The sequence below is a fragment of the Eleginops maclovinus genome, chromosome 12 (genome assembly GCF_036324505.1).
Source record: "Eleginops maclovinus isolate JMC-PN-2008 ecotype Puerto Natales chromosome 12, JC_Emac_rtc_rv5, whole genome shotgun sequence".
Lineage (NCBI taxonomy): Eukaryota > Metazoa > Chordata > Actinopteri > Perciformes > Eleginopidae > Eleginops > Eleginops maclovinus.
The window spans coordinates 24131193-24151317 of NC_086360.1; the positions used below are offsets into that span (position 1 = coordinate 24131193).

At 39.6% G+C, this 20125-nt stretch overlaps 2 protein-coding genes across 2 annotated transcripts; both read right to left on the reverse strand.

The window, feature by feature from the left end:
- Positions 1 to 649: 649 nt before the first annotated feature.
- Positions 650 to 3277, reverse strand: prlhr2a (prolactin releasing hormone receptor 2a). Its single transcript, XM_063898101.1, has 2 exons — positions 2817 to 3277; positions 650 to 1408 (listed from the first exon to the last, which is right to left on the reverse strand). Exons 1-2 carry the CDS (start codon positions 3275 to 3277, stop codon positions 772 to 774), a joined length of 1098 nt encoding a protein of 365 aa, XP_063754171.1. The 3' UTR covers positions 650 to 771.
- A 7611-nt stretch (positions 3278 to 10888) lies between these two features.
- Positions 10889 to 19575, reverse strand: got1l1 (glutamic-oxaloacetic transaminase 1 like 1). The gene is made up of 8 exons (XM_063896478.1): positions 18639 to 19575; positions 17469 to 17650; positions 16579 to 16702; positions 15098 to 15315; positions 14851 to 14998; positions 13842 to 14007; positions 13427 to 13569; positions 10889 to 12280 (listed from the first exon to the last, which is right to left on the reverse strand). The coding sequence occupies exons 1-8, from the start codon at positions 18820 to 18822 to the stop codon at positions 12141 to 12143; spliced, it is 1305 nt and encodes a 434-aa protein (XP_063752548.1). The 5' UTR covers positions 18823 to 19575; the 3' UTR covers positions 10889 to 12140.
- Positions 19576 to 20125: the final 550 nt, after the last annotated feature.

The window sequence follows — 20125 nt, forward strand, 5'->3', positions numbered from 1 at the left end:
AAAAAGTTTGTTTTTCAGAAAGCTCGGACTCATACCAATCCGCTCTGTTTTGGTGACGTCCACCGATTTTACACATCAAAGTATATTTACATGTCCTTTACAGAGCTGCTGCATATGTAAAAATAAAATGTACAAAATCCTTTTATGGCTGCAGAGGGAGCAGCCCGCAAAATCTGATAAATTCCCACAAGTGATGAGTCAGCATTGGCCAAGGCTGAAGGCTCAAAGTTTGACAGTTTAAAAAATCTTAGGGTGTGGAGTTGGAAATAAGTGATTCTTCCACACCTCTGTATACACCCTCATCTCTGCCTAAGGTTATAACTGTTTAAGGCAACTCTAGATTACAGGTCACAACCAAACTTCCAAACACACTGTCAGCATTCGAGCTGCATTGTGGGTAATGTAGGAATTTGTGGTAAAATAAGACAATATCTCTGGGTTTGTTGCATTGATTGTAATCATTGTTTTTCAAACTGTCCATTGTGAGTCTGACAGTGTTTCAGGAAAGTATTGCCAAATTGGTGGAGTACTTTTTTAAGCAAAATTGGTGAACACTAGGGCAGTAGTTTTGATACTGGGCTGATGAATTGTGGCCCTCATGAAGGTAAACTGGATCACCATCATAAATCTACAGTTTAATTGCCTGCTTGCCAGCTGCATAATGCCCAAAAATTATCTTCAAAAGGAGATACTACTTATCTAAATCTGGATCGTCACCACAACGAATTGAATATGTTCTATTTTTGAAAGAAGCGAGGACTTAACGGAGCTTCACAGAACCACGCTGGCTGTGGCGCAGTTGTTAGCCGAGATGCCGATGCGACGGCGGCACGTGAACATTTTGCGGAGCTCAGCGCGGAATCGGTCGTGCAGCCAGGCGTAGAGGAAAGGGTTACAGCAGGATGAGCTCATGGCACACAGGTGACAGAGCAGCTGAATGAGCAGGAAGTAGCGCTTATCAATCAGGTCAATGTCAATGTCCCGCAGCACGTTGAACACACTGATCGGCATCCAGCAGATGCCGAAGGCCGCCACCACCAGGCTCACCAGCCGGAAGGTCTTGCGTTTGCGCATTCGCTGAGCCTCAGCCTGGCTCTGGGTGTGGTGGCCAGGTACGACACAGTTCCTCAGTTTGACAGAGATGCACAGGTACGAGATGCAGAGTGCGGACAGAGGCAGGACGTAGGTGATGAAGAGGGTGCTGTAGGCGTAGGCCAGCCGCTCCTTCTCCTTGCCCATCCAGAACTCCTCGCAGATGATGAAGCCCTCGTTCTTAAACTCCACATGGTAGGTGTGAGCCACAGCTGGAGCCACTAGAGCGCAGGACAGCAGCCAGATCCCAGACAGAAGGTAGGTGCACGCCACGACTGAGATGCGCTTTTTCAGAGGATGAACTGTGGCGTAGTATCTATGAAGAAGCAGAAATGAGGGTCGATTAGATTACACTAGATCTACCTACCTCAACCAGTCGGAAAAAATTGAGAAACATTAGTCATGGAAAAAAAAACAGCATTCACAAGACATCGCTTGCCAACAGCAATCACAACATGCAAATGACAGCACAGCTGTTAAGCACCAAAGCCTTAACAATTACCACAGAAATGAGTCCTTGACAAATTAACGGTTTCATACCAGAAAAGGATGTTGAAAAAAAACATGTTCACGAAGCTTTCATAAAAGTCAAATTCAATTCAGCTGTGCCACTGTATCCATGGGGACCAACAAAGGGGGATATGGGCTTTGCTTTGGTGTAATGAGCACAGAACCTTGGAGTGCTGAGCAATGGGGGTGGGGGTGGGGGGGTTATAATCTGATAAATCATTTTCCATCCTTTGTGCCCCTCAGTCAGACACTTTTTACATCTGGAGTTACTCAAAGGCGAGGGATGGAGCACTATATAACAGTTTTGATTTTTAGAGGGTCTGTGGTGTGAGCAGCCATTCAGGTGATAATATTTTCTTTTAAAGGGTAAACCATAATGCCACCATTAACCCAGCAGAATGAATATACCAGGATATGTAAAATACGTGAGAGACTTCACAATGTTTCATCCTTGAAATGTTCACTGTTTCATGATTTGCATCTTTTTTAAATGTTTTCATCAATCTTATTCATTGTCTCTTTCCTGTAGTGTGTTAGGTTTTTGTGCATGTAAATGGTCTCCAAAGGCTTAAATCCCAAAGTTGCCCTCCACCACCTGCCTGAAACGCCTCCATTTGACTCCTTTGTTTACTTCCGTAGCATAATGACATCACTATGTAACATCCCCACTTCTATTGGTTAGTGCTCCAACACATTGTACATGATAGGCTAGGGGGCGGGCCATCTGTAAGCGGTTAAGCAATCACAACAGAGCCGGCCAGCTAACCAATCAGAGCAGACTGGGCTCTGGTTTCAGACAGAGGGTGAAAAGAGGTGCTGCAGCACAGGCAGTATGAGAACAGTAAAGAGCTTTTTGAACATTAAAGCATCGAGACATGTCCCAGTAGAGGAGAACAATACAACTATGAACCTTAAAATTGGTATAATACAGTATGTCCTCTTTAAGAAGAAAAAACTGATAAAGTTATTTTCCCAGCTGGCATAGAAATCTGCTACGGTCCAAGTTACTACTCATCTGCATCTGTCATTTTAATGATGTGCAAAAACAGACATTGACATTCATTGAGATGAATTATGTAGACCCTATTATTTTTCTTCAAGTATGTGTTATTTATGCGTGGCACAGCAAATCTCACGATGCATGAAAGGATTTGTCGGTTAAATTCAGGACGCATTAAAATATTCCCCACAGCATTTATCTGGCTCAGTCTTACCTGTCCACACCAATTGCAGTGAGAGTGAAGACGGACACGTACACCGTCACAGGCTGGATGAGGTACACCAGGTAGCACATGAAGCGGCCAAACACCCACCCGTGTGGGTTGAAGGCGTAGGCCAGAGTGAAGGGGACACACGTGGCACACATCAGCATGTCAGAGAAGGCCAGGTTTCCAATGAAGAAGTTGGTGACATTGTGCATCTTGCGCGTGCGGCAGATGACGTAGAGGAGCAGGTAGTTGCCGAAGACGCCCACCAGGGCCACCAGAGTGTAGCAGGGGATGATGAGCAGCTTGAAGGACTGCAGAAGCTCCACACCCACAAACTGGGGGCTGCGCTTGGAGGAGCCGTTCTGCAGCGCCACCTCAAAGACCTGACCCGTGTCATTCCCAGTCACCTCATGCATCACACATGGAGGGGTGAGCTCTGCTGCCCAGCCGCTGCCTATGCCCTCCATCCCAAAAGGCTGGTGTCAACCTGGAGGATTGAAATCATGAATACAATAGACCACACTGCATGAATTACAACAAAATACACAGTAAAATCACTGCAAGGCCACGGAAATGTTGAATAACTGATGGAAATGAATGTCCCTCTTCTTCCAAGACACATTTATATTGAATTAATGAACTTAAATAGAATATGTCCCTCTTTTTACAATCCTTTGTGAATGAAGACAAGCTTCGCAGTTGAGCATCGTGAACAAGTTTCTCTGTCCAATTAAATGCTTGTCTTTGTGATGACATGTTTTTCAGTCCTGTGTAATTTCAAAGGGAACTGAGCTGACAGTAACTTTCTTTTGTCAGAACAAAGAAAGGGTTTCTCATGGCTAATTACGGTACGCTGCTAGGTTGTCTTTCCCTGTGAGTAGGTGCCTTTACATTAGCTCATCAGATGTTCCTAACTTCAGCACAAACAGTGAATAGCTGAAGGCTGCTGCGTGACTCACACCAGCTCTGGACTTATTTACGTGCACTCTTTATGTGAATAAACTGCACTGTCGGATCCAATTCTCATTGATGAAATTCAACCATCATGCTTTAGCAACATACTGACTGCTGGAGATAATTGGAGCATACTGATACACACATCAGGCAGAGTGATGGTGGATTCACTCAGTGAGTCATTTAGCAGGGAAAATGATTTTGAATTAACCATTCAGGTGTGTTAAAGGTGTTGATGAAAATATTGATTTCTGTGAAGAGTGTGGATCAGATGAAAAGACAATTCTTATAGAAATATTAGAAGAAAGATTTCTGCTTCAGATTCACCCAAATTCACCCCATTATTGGGAGTATTTGATATAACTAAAACCCCAATAATGTAACTGTTAAACTATATAAACAATTGTAGCACTTATCTATCAACCCACACAGGGTCTTATCATAAAGGGTATTCTGTGCTTCTTAGATTTATTTAACAGTGTCTAAACTATTGTTTCTATGCATGTTTACAATCATTTTACATAAAGTTGAATGTCTGAAATCACTGTCAGACAACAGTATATCAAATACAGGTATTTATACTCTGAGTGAATTAATTATCGATATCGTTTGGATTGATAATGAAATAGGAAACTGCTTGATTAGACACTCACGTTGTTTTTAACGAGTCTAAAAGTGCAATGTTATTTGAATAAGCATGAAAAGGCAAATTAATGATTTGATTGTTTGGCTCCAAAGTAATTAACTCCACTAAGTATGTCGTTTCAGATGCAATTGTTTTTGTAGACTAACTTACTGCATCGCTTCTTCCGAGCAGCCAACACAAGAAATACAATGGAGACGTTTCTAAATGTCTCTTTAATGTTCAGACTTTGAAAGGAAACTGTAAAACTGCAGTGTGCAGATATTTAAAAAAAGAAAGTATTTATCAAACATGCCAATCCTCTAAAATCCAGCATAATCAATTATGAAAAACCTTTTGAATACTAAGATAAATAATTGACGCATGTCTTTTCTCCATCCTTCTTCATTCAGCTCTACTGTAGCCTGCTGGATTTGAGTGAGACCTAATTCAATTTAAGCTAGATAAAATGACAACACGACATGTGGAATTGGAGAGATGAAGAATGAAGCACACCTACCGTGTTCTGAGTTTTCAGATACAGAATGTGAGTGCAGAGAGATCCAGCGCGGAGCCTCGTGCGCCTCTGGAGTGATGCGAGCGTCTAGCACAAATCCACTCGCGCAGGTTGCACTTTTAACCTATTGCTATTTCACGTGTTAATAGTGTATTCACTTATCCGTGCAGTGTGCTGTCGGGCGATCAACAGGTGGATGTCGCGGATCCCTCGCTTTTATCTCTGCGTTTAAACCTAACCCAAGAGATTCTGACGTGCATGAAAGAGTCTGCATATAATCAACGAAAAAACAAGCAACAACAAAAAAAAAAAGGTCTTACTTTCTATTTCTGCATTGTTTTAAGCCCGTTATTCCTATATTCTTTTTTGAGGAATTCAGAGGAAACATGACGTTTTTTTCCTGGTGTAACCTCAGTTATAATTACGGTCACTGCACCTTTTTATGCATGCCCAAAAGGACACACTGCTGTCTGCGTAAATGCAACAGGGGCTCTAATGTTTGAACTGTCACCGATATTTGTAAAAGGGGCCGAGGGGCAGACTGATAAGAGGTGACGTGATGTTTGAATGTTAAGTGGTCTTTGTGAGGCACGCATTTAGAGCTGGAGGTCTGCAAAAGGTGTTTCATTTGTGCAAACAGACTTTCAGTTTGTCGTTCAAGGGAGACAGAAAACAGTCTTGGCTATCTGCCCATGATTAGTGAATTGACTCTGAATCAATAGCCTAGTGTGAAGACAGACGAATATTTGAAGACCCTGATGTGACAATTACAATGGAAGTTGTGTTCAGTGTGTCTGTTGCTTCTCCACAATCATTTAAAACTGTAAGAGTTGTGTTGTGATCAATAGAGGTTAACTCTTCCCACGCTTGCTCCTGCATGCAGCCAATCTCAGCTCGGCCCCCTGTCAGCAGGATGTCTTAAGGCAAGAAATAAGCTAGGACATTTTATTGTCGAAGAAGTAGAAAGACAGAACAGCAGAAATTCAACATAACAAGCACCAAAAGTAACACGTCACACTTTCTGATTAAAATGTCTTATAACAATTTCAATCCACAGTCGAGACAAGTAATTGGAAAGGAACCAGAACAGGAACATACGAAGCCAATGACCTTTTAAAGAAATACAAATTTCGACATTTAAAGTTGCTCTTTCATGGTGAAAAAACAGTAGGCTAATCGAGCTCTTCGTTTATGGTTTTCACCGCAGAAATGTAATGTGGTGAGACAAAAGCTACTGATGTAGCCTTTCGGTTTGCTGTTTTGGCTAACTGCAGGCTCTGACATTGGTCTGACATTTTTCTGGGTTTGTTGTGCGTTCACTCGCTAATTAGGACAAAAGGAATACATAGTGATTGTTTTCCTGTCTGCCGGGCTGTGTGAGCTCCTCAGAGGGTTTGTTAAAAAAGATTTAAGGGAATAGGGCTGTACTGCGTGGTCTCAAGCTCTTACTGTTATCACCATAAATACTTTGCAACACAGCCATCCTGTTTGACATTATATACCTAATTTCCTTAAATTGTTGGAAGTCTTTTGAGAACTTTAACTTAAGTAAATGGCATTAATGTTCAAATTACTGTTACAGGCCAAATATAAACAAAAGAATGCAGACTGTTTGGAATAGTAGCCTTATTTCATACTAGTTCTGTTCATGCATTCATTTTCATCCTTTATGTTGACAGAGTTATTTTATGGCTTCTAATGAGTAGCTTCTGATGAACCCTCTGGCATTCAATACATGTTATTTTAATACATCACTATGTATTTGTCCAATATATTTTGTATTTTTAATCTCTTACTTGGAACTTTTCTGATGGTAAATAGACCGTGTTTATATTTATCCAGTCTTCCTGATCTGTCAAAGCACTTAAATTCTGCAAGTCATAATTAACCCATGATGACTTTCTTACAGCGCATTCAGAACAAAGTGCTCTGTAAGTGCTCTGGTAAACTGACGTACACACACATGCACAAAGTGTTGGAGTTAAGTATCTTGCACATGGATGCATCAACATGTTGATTGCAAAGGCTGGGATCAAACCAACCACTTCATGATTGAAAGACGACTCTACCCCGCAGCCACCGTTGTTGACAAAAAATTTGAACCTTAAAATCTGTGTGGCACTTGAGTGAATGTTTTTATTCTTTCCACCTATGCATCTGAGTAGGATTTGCAGAAACATCTGTTCAGATTATGAGTTGTTTATTAAAGATTATCCCCAGCAGCTGTGCCGATTTTGTGCCGAACAGTAGTCAACGAGCTTGCTACCATAATTCACATCAGATGTCGTTACCAAAACTTTATTGAATACTTCAGCTTCTTTAATGTGTTGTGTAATATTGAGGAATTTTGTCCTTGGTACTTTTGCCTGAAAAAGCTTTCTAAAGAAAAATTGTGAATGCAACTAAAGGGTGACCTGGGATCACCAATTATTTTAAGACTTACAGCAACATAAAGCAGCTGACAACAAGAATTAGCTCTGATAAATTGCATCAGAAGTATCGTGCTCACACTGACTCACTCATTTACTTTCATCTTAGATGACAGACACTTGACTTTAAAGCTGCTCGGCAAAACAAAACCGCATCATTTAAAAGCAGCAAAGTATTTCTGAGCTGAGACAGTGATCCAGGCATTCAGAGAGAGTTTCTCCCCAAGGCAATATGCACAATGTGAGCTTCAAAACATGAGCAATACAGAAAAAAATGTTCTAATGAGTCCCGGTGATGTGCTTCTCCTACCTGCAGACAGCTTAACACTGTAAAATTCAATCTTCACAGTCTGTAGACGGGGGATAAAAGTGTGTGTGTGAATCCATCTTGCGGTGTTTTCTTGTTGTTTGAATCCCTGTTTGACAACGTGTTCAACTCCCTGCAGGAGACTTTGGTGACTCTGAGCTGCTCCTTCAGTGACAGGCTGCTTCACAGAGAGGTGCTGCACCTGTCAGACTGTACAACCCATCACCGGTAGATCACCACACACACACCAATACTATAACACCAGTGTTGTGCAATAAAACTTCACAACCAACACTGCTGTGTGAATGTGCGTGAATGTGTCCCTGGGCAGGTGGCACCTTGTAGAGCAGCCTCTGCCTTTGTATGATGTGAGTGAACAGGTGAATGCAGTTCATTGCCATTAACCATTACTTGTTAGCTCTACTTAAGACTGTAACTACAGACTAAGTTTACTATGCTGCACAATTGACAACATGCAGATAATCTTCAGTTTGGTTGCCAATGAGGAGATAAGCTAATGTAGCATTTATTTCATACACATATTTAAGTGTGATACAAATATATGCAATGGATTTGAAGTCACATGGGTCATCATGGACGATATTGGAAAAGATTCTTCAAATCCAATATTTATGTGGAATCAAGTCATGGCACAAAAGCGGTTACATTTCTAATGTAAGCAAGTTAACACAGAGGTTTTGACCATAATATTGGTCAATACCTCCGTTCAGAGGGAATGTCCGTTGAATATTCAACCTAAAACTACCCCTGACGTTTCTGCTTTATGAGAGATGTGATAAGTGTCCTTAAAAATCAATGTCAAATCAATGCAAAACAGGAGGCTGAATGTTGAAGCCTTTGAAGATTAGGTCACACCGGGATAAAAATGCAACAACGTAATTCACATATAACAAGTATTTCACGAGGCGCTGGAAGCTTGGCTGAAATAAGGCTTTATTAAAGATGAAAAATGTGCGTCCCTTAGTTCAAAGGAGTCTCTTTAAAAGAATGACAGAAGAGGATACAGTTTAGGTTATTTATGTGTTATTGTTTCTTAATTGAACGTAACGACTGTGTTATGTATAAGGGAATAATTAACATTAATAGAGTTGAATAGGATAGTTTTGTTTGGAGTTAATGGCGTTTGTTACCTCAGTGTGAGACTAATAATTGGTCGGTCAGAACATCCTTCTCTGACTTTAAGTGCACTAGATGACTCGGCCAGCACGGCTCAAATCAGCTTCTCCGCTGGTAATGAAAGGCTGCTCTGCTGAAATTGACCTCCTCGATGCCGTCTTGCTGTGACAATCTAGATCTGTTTACAGAAGACAGCGTTCACTGTTTAGACTGCTGTGAGGCATGTGATTACTCCTTTAGAGTCTGAGTTAACACCTATCCTGTTTGAGTGTGCCCAGAGCAGAGGTGCAGACGACAGAGAGCATTATGTGATTTTATTTGATTATATTGTTCACATTGTGCTTGTTATAAAAGCAATACTAAGAAAAGTATCTAAGTGGTTCCAAAAAATGTAATGTCCAAATCTTGGGTGATGGTCTTTCAAGGTCATATCAAATGATTGTGTTTTGTGTGGTTCACATATACTTTTAAGATACTCAGGCATAACATTTCAGTGTTTGCTCTGTTTTGTTTGTTATACTTCTGAAGATGATTTCTGGGTTATGCAGCCAACATCTTGAAGTCAAGCAAAACCTTTTTTACCAATTACCTTTGATCTTTGCAGACAAGGTACGGTGGCCGACAAATGACAACGCGCTCCAACGTTTCCATTAGAGACTACGTGCTGCAGCTTCAGGATCCATACAAATACAAAAACACAAATGTGCCAAAACACATGCAAATGAAGAAACATTTTCACCAACTTGCTAACACATGAGCAGCATTTAGAAAAACATTCACCAACATTCAAATTGAGCTGGGACGCTTGTTGATGTTCGGGGGTTATAAAACTGGGCATAATATTGTAAGTTATCATGCCATTGTTAAAATAGGAAAGTAAAACGTACATTTCAGGCAACTTTCAAACTACAGAGAGATAGCCAACTTTATAATCCCCGAACGTCAACAAGCACCTCGGTCCCAGCTGTGTGCATCCCTTTTTGACATTATATACCTAATTTCCTGCATTCTTTTGCAGCGTTTAGTTTATGCAGGGCTTTTAGTAAACGCTGAACATGCTTCTTCTGGTTGGTGAAGATATTTCTTCATTTGTATGTGTTTTAGCACATTTGTGTTTTTGTATTTGCGTCCTTTTTGAAGCTGTTTTTTGGGCCGTTGTAGCGGATTTGCACCTGTCGGCCACCGTAAAATGAGATCAGTTTCCATGGTTATATTTGGGTTAAGGCAATCCCCTATATACACGTATGTTGTGGTGGATGCATGTCAGCAGTGTATCTTCAACTTGAGACCTGCAAGTGAGTATCCGCAGCTCTCTGTCTACATGATGCAAATCAAAGTGCAGCAGCCAGCATCTAATGGCTCGGCTGAGTGATGGCGGATGTTGATTATCTTTGTTGTTCACCCCAGGTCACTGAAATGAAAAAGAGCGAGATCACTGCCTCCATTAAATACCTTGTAGCAACCTGTTTCTCAGAACTGAACAGCATCCAGCGACTATAGTGGCATATCCCTCCAATGAAAGGAAGTATAAAGTTATTATGTAAAAAGCTGCACACAGAGGTGCATGGTGGAGAAGAGGATTACTCATTAATGTTTTCAGATGTTGCTGTTGTCTAATATATTCACATCATTTAAAAAATGTTCCTAATTGAAAGGAAATGTTACTAAAAACATGATTGTAATCTACAACAAATACAGCTGTTTAAAATAAAAGGTTACTCTGTGGGAAGCTCCTAAAATGATTTCGTAATCATATAATTTCAATAAGTAGGCTATTTGTTTTACTTGGTGTTTGGTAGTTATTAATAGAGCAGTCCTGGTTGATGAAAATATAGGTTTATATACAGTATGTAATATATCTACATGCTTCATACTGACCTAGGCTATTTGAAAAGGATCAGGAACTGAATCACGGTTATATAATATGTTTATACCCGAAGCAAAGATATTTGTTAGATTTTTCAAGATCAAGGTTGTCTGCTTAGTCATTCAAGTTTATTAAAAAAAATCGCTGTCACGAACTTTAAACACAATGCAGTAGGACTCAAATGCACGACCCCAGGAGGCAGAGTTAAAGTATTAGAAAATACTTTATTTCCAAAAATGCACAAAATCAACAAGAGCTCAAGACGCTCACATGGAGGATTAATAAACACAATGCTGGTACGCTGGTTACTGACTCACAGACAGGACAAGACGAACTGGCACAAGACAGGGGGAGACAGGACTATTTAAACATGAGGTATCAGGGAACAGGTGGAAACAATCAGGGGGAGACAAGACAAAAATGACTAAACAAAACATAAAACATGACCAACCATAGACCTGGGGCATGACGACACAAACAAGAAACTTGACAAGACTAACATTTCTGACGAGACACAACAACCGCCTGTGTACACACTATGGGGTTCAATATATTTGAGATACATTTTTCCGACTGATGTTTACAGCACATAAGGGAATTTGAGATGCTGGAGAGAAACAGTGAGCAACATGCTGTGTGTCTGAGGCCTTTTCCCTATCGGGCACTGATAAGCTCTTGGTTCAACTTATATTACACCGTGCTGGTGAGTCTTAATCATGTTGGTCCAGAGAAGAACAGGAAACAATACATAACTGAACTCAGTTCAAAATGAGAGATATCCATTTTTTACATTAACATATATGGTAAACATCCATTATATATAGGTAAATGGATAGTTGGACTACAGTAAATACACTTATTTGCTTGGAAGGATCACTTTGAATTGGCAAAAAAACAAAGATGTAAAAACTGCAATTTGTGTTTTTTGAACTTCACAAAAATACATTTAGTTTTTTTGTAAGAATTAAACAAACCAGAGGTAACATAATCCTTCTGAGCCAAGCTAACAACATAAGCTAAGTTTATAAACTGCAGGCTTTAGACACCTTATACAGAGTCTCCAGGTTGTGACTACACAAATATAAGCCGCAACACAATACCAACAGTGCGAATATATGGAAATGCATTGAAGCAAGTGAGCCTCTGAGCCACTGCAGACAAAAGCAGCTAAAGAAACAACATGATTACATCACTGCTGTCATTTTCCCTTATCTACATGGCTGACCTAATCTAAACACAAATCACAGGACACATGAACACATCTTATACAACCTGGTTTCTGTTACAATTACTAAAGATTGCCCCTTTCTCATAATAAGTCAGGTCTATTGATCTGTATGTTTTCCCTACTCTGCAATAGCCAGACCTGTGATAGTGATTACAGTAATCATGAGCTTTTCAATATGCCACGTGGATAAGATCGATCCAGATGAGCTGCAGTCAGGCCGGGAAGCCCCTTTGACTCTGTTTTCAGAGGTTGATTCAAAAGCCACTTGGTCAGAGTGAAGGGGTCAGGGCCAGATGGATAGACTCGGCTATGTAATCCAAGTTACGTCCGTTGATTGCGCTCACGTTGAGACAGCCACTGGGGAGCAAGTACACATGTCTCCTCTTAGACAGAAACTCTACCTGATCATCTATATGAGAGAAGAAACAGAAGAAATATTCACATTGTTATCTTTGATTGAAGCTTTTTGGTTTTATTTTACATAAAATGAGACTATTGAATATTTTATATATCAATTATCCTTCACTTATTGGTTAAAGTTTCCATAGAAAGCATCTATCTGGTATTTCAAATTGTTCTCTGATGTCTTCAAAGAAGGTATATAACTTTGGTTGATCCAAAAAATGTCCAGATGCGGTTTTACAGACCTATGATTTGGTCCTAGAATGAAACAAGCTGAATTGCCTTATTTGGGGGCTCATTTAAATAATTATGACGAGCTCTGCTCTGGCTGGTTTACAAGGAGCAATCCATGGATGCCTCAGAGCCCACAGAAGTAAGTGAAGTTCACGAAACTGTGAGAGGTGAACCATAGAGGTTATTGGCATCCAACCTTACATGTGTGAGCCTTTATCGGAGGAGGAAACCGATGAATTTGAAGAACAGCCAGTTGGTCGGAGACTGGAGAGCAACGTTAGGGAGTGGTAAGTGTTGCGTTAGTGTTTCCAGCAGCTGGTGTATGCAGATGTTGGGGCTGGACTACCGTGTGTGACGTCACACACAGGGATTGTTGTAATTCCCCCGTTTCACCGCTGTGATATGCATATTCATGATTTGCACGTGAAGGAGGAAACACTGGTGTTTGAGGTTTACGGTATGTCAGTTCAATGTACCGAACTCTCCTTATTCAACTATGCCAAGGGAAATACAGTTTTCCATTCTATCGCACCTTTAAAGATACAATTTAAGTACATATGACATACAGTATCTAAAAAAAAGCTGAAGTATATACAGTAGGAACAGTATTAATGGGATAATATGGAAATTATAGACGGAATAAATATGAATACGCTATATACTCTATATATACTATATATATTATTTGAGCTGATTTTTTATACTTTTGTGAAGGAAGCTTTTGGCACCGGGTAAACAGGTGAATGTTTTTTACCTGGGCGAGCCACAGGGCAAGAGAAGAGTCAAGCTGTTGTTCATTGCACTTTTTGATCGTTGGAAAGAGAATACACTCCACAAACTAAATTATTGTCTGGATATCTAATTTGCAATAACTTCATAATTTAAAATATGTACATCAACAGTGCAGTGTGCTCCTCACTATTCAAGCCGGTGTTACAGTAGAGTCCACTTTGTTGAGTCAGGTGGTCCCAGCAACCTGGAGTTCCCAGAAGCCTCAGCCTTTCTCTCAACAGTTCTCTGATCAGCATACATCGCTCCACAATGTACTTCACTTCTTCCTTCCTGGGAGACAGAAAAAGTAGACAGCTTTTGGAAAATATTAGCTGAAGTATAAAGTTAAAATACCTGCAAAACATGAACGATTGGGTAAGCCAAAGAGACATTTCGCTCCTGGACAAATTGGGGCCCTATGCAAAATGTTGTCATGAGACTGTCTGTAGGAATGACGGAGAAAGTCCAGCCATCTCTACAGACATCTACTGATACAGCAGCAGTCTGGCTGCCCAGGTAACATTCTTTAAATACCTTATAGTTTTAATTGGAGCGTGACTCACCATTCAACAACATGTGCTGGGTTACTGAGCACTGTGGCAACAACATTTGCTCCTCCTGCGGACGGCTGGGCCCACAGTGACCTGACTATTTTGTCAGCTTGAGACTGCACAGATAACAGGAGGGAGTTCTGCTTTAACACGCACAGGAGGTGACCGACAGCCTCGCCTGGAAGAGGGAAGGAGAAGATTACTCTGACGTGAGGGAAACACTTTGTTTCCAGCAATTACGGTGTAACGTTATACTCCCCTTTTTTTCACTGGAAGTGAAATCAAAGTGGAAGAGGGACACTTTTGAAATTGAAAATAACATCATGCTTTCAATTCTGATCAATGATTAATGTTCAATAAGACAAACAGAAACAGAATTTTGACACCATAAGGTAATATGAGCATGCATTTTCTGGCATGTAATGGGTAAGACAAATATAAAAGGGTTCCCTTGTGTTTATTGGATTCCCCTTTCCTGGTGTGTGTTATGTAGGTTTTTGTGCATATAAATGGTCTGCAAAGGCTCAAATCCCAAAGATCCCTCCAGAAGGAGTTTCTGTCTCACTCACTCCCTCCATTGGGACTTCTTTTTTCACTGTAACATGGTGATATCACAATGTAACACTTGCACTTCTATTGGGCTAGCGCTCCAACACATTGTACATGATAGGCTAAGGGGCGGGACATCTCCAAGTGGTTGACCAATCTCAACATAACTGAAAATTAGCATAATAGGGCCTTTATAAAAACAAAATACATTTATCTATACTTTGATATTCATTTGTATTCATATTTATAGACATGTAAACAATGTAACAGAGTTTTGTTGTAGATATTTTTGTATATAATGCTATTTACATTATTTTTAGTTTTGTCTGTTTATCCGTATGTGAACTCTTACCTGTCCTATCCTGTGTTTCCTTCTGATTCCTGTTCTGGCTTTAAGTCCTGAATTTTAATCAATCATTTACCTTATATTATATCTTTGAATTGAGTCATACTCTTATCGTCACTTTCTCACCATAGAGTCCAAAGCAGTGGGAGAAAGACTGAGCACAGAGGAGCTCCATCCCCTGCGAGGCGCAGTACTGAACAGGCCAGGCATCCCGCCTTCCATCTCCGTAGCAGAGCGCCTGAGGAGGCAGTAAGAGGAAGGGAAAAGCCTGCGCCTCTGTTTAAAGATTGACAAGACAGCAAATAAGGATTTTAGTAGGAGTGTAGAGCCACTTGCCTCGTTGTTAAAGCTCATAAATGAACAATTCAGTTACCATGATGAGTTCTGTAATCACAGCCCATTGATTGTGAGAGAGGTCTGCTCCGGTGGGATAGTGTGCAGACGCTGACAGAACAACAACGCTTCGCTCCGGAGCCTTCTCCAGATCCTCCAGGAGCTTATCCAAGCAAACACCCCGCTGCTGGTCATCCCAGTAATAATACTCACGGATATCTTGGATCCCTGCTGCCTGGAAGATACCAGCAAATGAGTCTGCAGGAGGATCAGGGGAAAAAATGTTATATTAGACATCTAAAGCGCCTCAAGATCAATGCTGCTTTGAACTCCAGTGGGTAATATGTAGCTGCCACTGATGTTGGGAATAATTTTATAACAGTTCATATGAAGACCTAAGCTACCCTGCATGATAAGATCATAGTGAAGTATAATGCTTTCAGCACCCCCTTCAACACACACTGCTTTGTGGTGCACTTTATCAACAGGCATAAAACAATAAGACACTTATAATGATTTATAAGTGTCTTATTGATGTTCTAAACTAGGTATAACCAGGTAATAAACATTATGAATACCTTTACTTACACATACAATCCTCAACAATGAACTACTCATACGTTTATCTAAATTACTCCCTGTTGTATCACAAAGAAAATACGTGCTGATGCATGCTCCATTATTTCATTGTTGGCGGTAAGTGCAATGTATTTTCATGAGTGTAAAAAAATGTATAGAATAGAAAAAATAGAATAGAATATTTATTGATCCCGAAGCAGCATAAAAACAAGGCGTGTAAATACAATACATTAAAAATAAAATAGCATTTAAAAAGAAAGTAAAAAACATACATCTGGGACATAAAATGTACAGAAAATATAAACAAAAACAAAATATAAAGCAGGATATAATATGTACAGTAAGTGTGAGAGGTGTGGAATATTAAATAGAATAGAATGTACAGTATGGTGTGAGTCCCGTGATCACAGTATGATAAGTGATTATTAATAGATACCAGGTATCATATGCTCCCTCAGCCTACCTCCGCTTTATCACCATTCCATAAGACACTTATAATTCATTATAGGTTACATCCATAAACTTGTGACTGTTGATAAGTGCATCATCAAGCTGAATGTGAGTGTATGAGTGAATATGGAGCATTGTGAATACATTATAATTGACTTTGAATGCCCTCATAATGCACTACGGTATATACGCGGTCTTTCAAAGTGTTATAATTCATTTCTTTTGAAAGTAATTTGATTATCTATTTTCTCCAGTCTGAGCTGAATGGTAGTGTCAATACAGCTTTTAAAAACCCATCTACCCAGGGTTTGTCACAGAAATGCACGTTGTTATGGATACAGCCAAGGAGATAGAATGCAATCACCATCCTGAGATTATTGGCTACATTGTGTTATCTCAAGAGCTTGATCTAATGTGCAGCAGGATTTAAAGCCAACACACCTCTTGGTTGTATTTTAAAATGCTGTTAAGAAGAACTCAAGTTTAAATTACCATCACAGGGGGAAGAGAGGAATACCGGCCCACACCAAGCAGCACAGTCATCATACCAGTGTTTCAAGAGTTCCGCCCCAAGACGCACAGCAGCGGTGAAACCAGGAGTTTGAACACCTAACACCTGCAACACAATCGTAAAACACAGAGAGTTAAGTTAATAATATTACTGATAGAAAACATTGAAGTATTTATCATGTAATGATCAGAATTGGAGAGAAACAGATTAAATAAGGGGATAACGTAAAAAAGGAAGTGTATTCCCTTAAAGTTACATGAAAAAAAGTCTAACCCTAATCAGAAAACTGTTACATTTGTCAGAAAATGTGATGACTAGAAGGATAACAACGTTACATCCATTATAAAATGCACTTTCATTCCTCATCTAAACACTACTTCCTGAATTGCCTCAACGAAAGCCAGTTTCTTTTTAATCCCTGAGTCGAGGACACATTTGAAAGAAAATATGTTGGTTTCTTCTTTTTTGTGTCTTTATTTTTCTGTTCCTACATAAAATACCTAAATATTGATATTTATTTTCTCTTGTTTTTATTTGATTGGGTTTATTTATTTTGTATTATTTATTGCCATGACATTTGATTTTGAGCTAATCCAAAAGTAACAGAAAGTAATCATGTTACATTAATGTTATTATGTGATACCTAGTTACTGATTTCATCTACCCGGTAACCTAGTAATTGTAACTGAGTACAAACCCTCCCAAGCATGAAAGTGATTTATTCTGAGGATAGACTGAGTAAATCCTTCAGTGCTGATGGATAGGATAAGGTAGTAGCTGCTGCTTGACCTCTACTTGCTTGTTGCTGTGCAAACTGAGGTGTAATTATATAACTGATCTTCAATCAGTTACAAGATATTGCTGACATTACCCGCTCTTCCAATATAGCGCGAGAGCTTTTCCCTAAAGCAACCTCTGTGGCTCGCCTGTTGAATTCTGCCAGGCCGAGGGGAGATGGATACTCCGGGCGGGTGGTGGGATCAGCGCTTAGCTGTTGCTTTATTCTTCTAACAAGACGCAGTTCAAAGGTCTCCCCATCCTCGCTGTAATACTCTGCAAAATAAAGTTATAGTGATATTGTCATCCAACCAAACGCTGTATTCGAACAGTCAAACAATAATTTGGAAAAGAAAGGTTACGATCATAAAGGATCTATGATAAGACTCTCAACCTACACTACATTTGATGTGTTTTTTAGTTTTAATGTAATATGTGTCGTAATAATGTCATCTTTTAAACACAGAAACGGCAACAATCATGTAAACAGTAGGCTTAGAAATTGTGACTTAGAAATAGGCTTAGAAATAGTGACAGATGTTATTTTGTGTGTGTGTGTCTAGTTAAAGAGTATTATTCAGGCATTAAAAAAGGTACTAAAGTTTAAAGATGGTGGATTTCAGGGCGTAATGCCTGTAAACCTCTAGATCCAGTCAGTAAATGAATGAAGTAGTTCAAATGGACAACAGGTGTCAGCAGTTCAAGTGTTATGCTCTGATTTAAAGCTGATGGAGCAACATGATGAAACCTTTTTATTTATTTCTATTTTACCATGCACAATGAAATATAGCCAGAATATATTATTATATACTATAGAACAGATTTTTCTTTTTAAATTAAACATATTTTAAAGAACAAGTGCTATTTCAAAATCTTACTTAAGTTAAAAACTATTAAGTATGAAAAGAAAAAGTAATAATTGTTGCATTAAGTGCATTATTTGACTCCTTTGTGACTTAATCCACTAGTTTAATTTTTAGAGATGCATTTTGTCCAAAGTAGCTGAAGCTGTGAAATAAATGCAGTGGAGTAAAATTAAAGTAGCATAACATGAAAATACTTAAGTGAAGTACAAACACGTCAACATGTTACAGTAAAGCACAGTACCTGAGTACATTTACTTACCTACATCCCACCTCTGTTAGTTACCTTGTTGCATTGTAAACCTGTCGTTAATTACATGGTGTCAATAAAGATTTCCCCCAAAAATATTGTTTCCGGTTTAAAACAATATCCCGTGCTATGCGTATATGAGCGGACCCACCTCTCCCTGCCAGGTAAGCCTTCTTGGTGTGTGTGTCTTTCTTAAAGGCGGACAGAAGTCTTGTTTCGGGACTTCCCGCTGCGGTGTGAACATTGGTAAACACCGAGAGATGACCACCTGCGTCGCCATTTTGCTTCACCTTTGTTTCGTTAAGTTTGCTGCCCGGTCGGTTCATTTTCTTCATCCTAGCCAGGCAAAGCGGCCCCTTTGTTTGGACACTGTTGCCAGGATACTGCAAGTGGTTGGATACTGTCACCCCGGCAACGGTGATATATGAGTTTATCGGTCTAATTCGGTGAGTTTACTTTCGCCATCACATCGAGCTATCTTCAAATACAGTGGGAAGCCTGTCTGAACACGAGAGGATCAGGTTAGGTGAAGGCGAGGACAGAAATCTCAAATGTGATACACTCAGCCTCTGACACTGACCTTAAATCAGTTCAAAGCGGACCCTCTTCATTCAGGTGTGTTAGAGGTTCTACAAAAGGCGTGCTGCAGCCTCATTACATTAAAGAAGAACCATTGAGCTAGACAGCAACTCAAGAGTGATTTCTATTTAATTTAACAAGGGAGCTGGTACAGTGTGACCTCCAGTCCATTGAGAGCTTTTATAAGGACCCCCTAATTAAACCATTCAATACAGTAGAGTGTTCCCTATCTGCGTTTATCCATTTCCTTTTTTTAAAACAGTAAAAGCACTCAAATATTAAGGCATTCATCAACACATTATACAACAAACATGCCATTAACCTTAGGGACAACTTAATTCATAGGAAATATAATCAACATGTCCTGATTAACATTATGTAATGTGTTGTGACCCATAAACAGAGGACATTTACTCAAGCAATGTACTTAATAACAATTGTAATACTTCTGCTTAACTTTAATATTTCCATTTAATGCTACTCTATACTTTATTATTATTATTATTACTTTGGACTCCACTACATTTATTAAACAGCTTTAGCTTCTTTGAACAAAATGCACAGGTACAAATTGAGCTAGTGGACTGACTCTTTAAGTCACCAAAGAGTTGGTAAGATGCTACATGATGCAAAAACATTGTCTGGAAATGTCATATATATAATTAAATCACATATGGAGGTCTTCTTCTGCAGCATGACTACTTTTTTCACTTAAGTACATTTAGCTGATAATACTACTACTACTTTTACTTAAGTCAGATTTTGAATGCCGGACTTTTACTTGGAGTATTGCATTGGTACTTTTACTCGAGTAAAGCATCTGAATATGTCTTCCACCACTGCCTATAGAGAGCTTCTTGGTGCAAAGGTGAGGTTTTGAGGACATTTTACAGATCAGACTTGCCTCTAGAATGTGGAATTTTATTTCCTTGAAACACAAATGTGCAACTGCTGATTAAAATGTGCACAAAGTAATATTCTTCCTGCACCTGTGTGCCAGATCACGCTTTCCTAACTCGGATACTAATGAAAAAAAGATATCTAGCTTTGCTCTTCAAA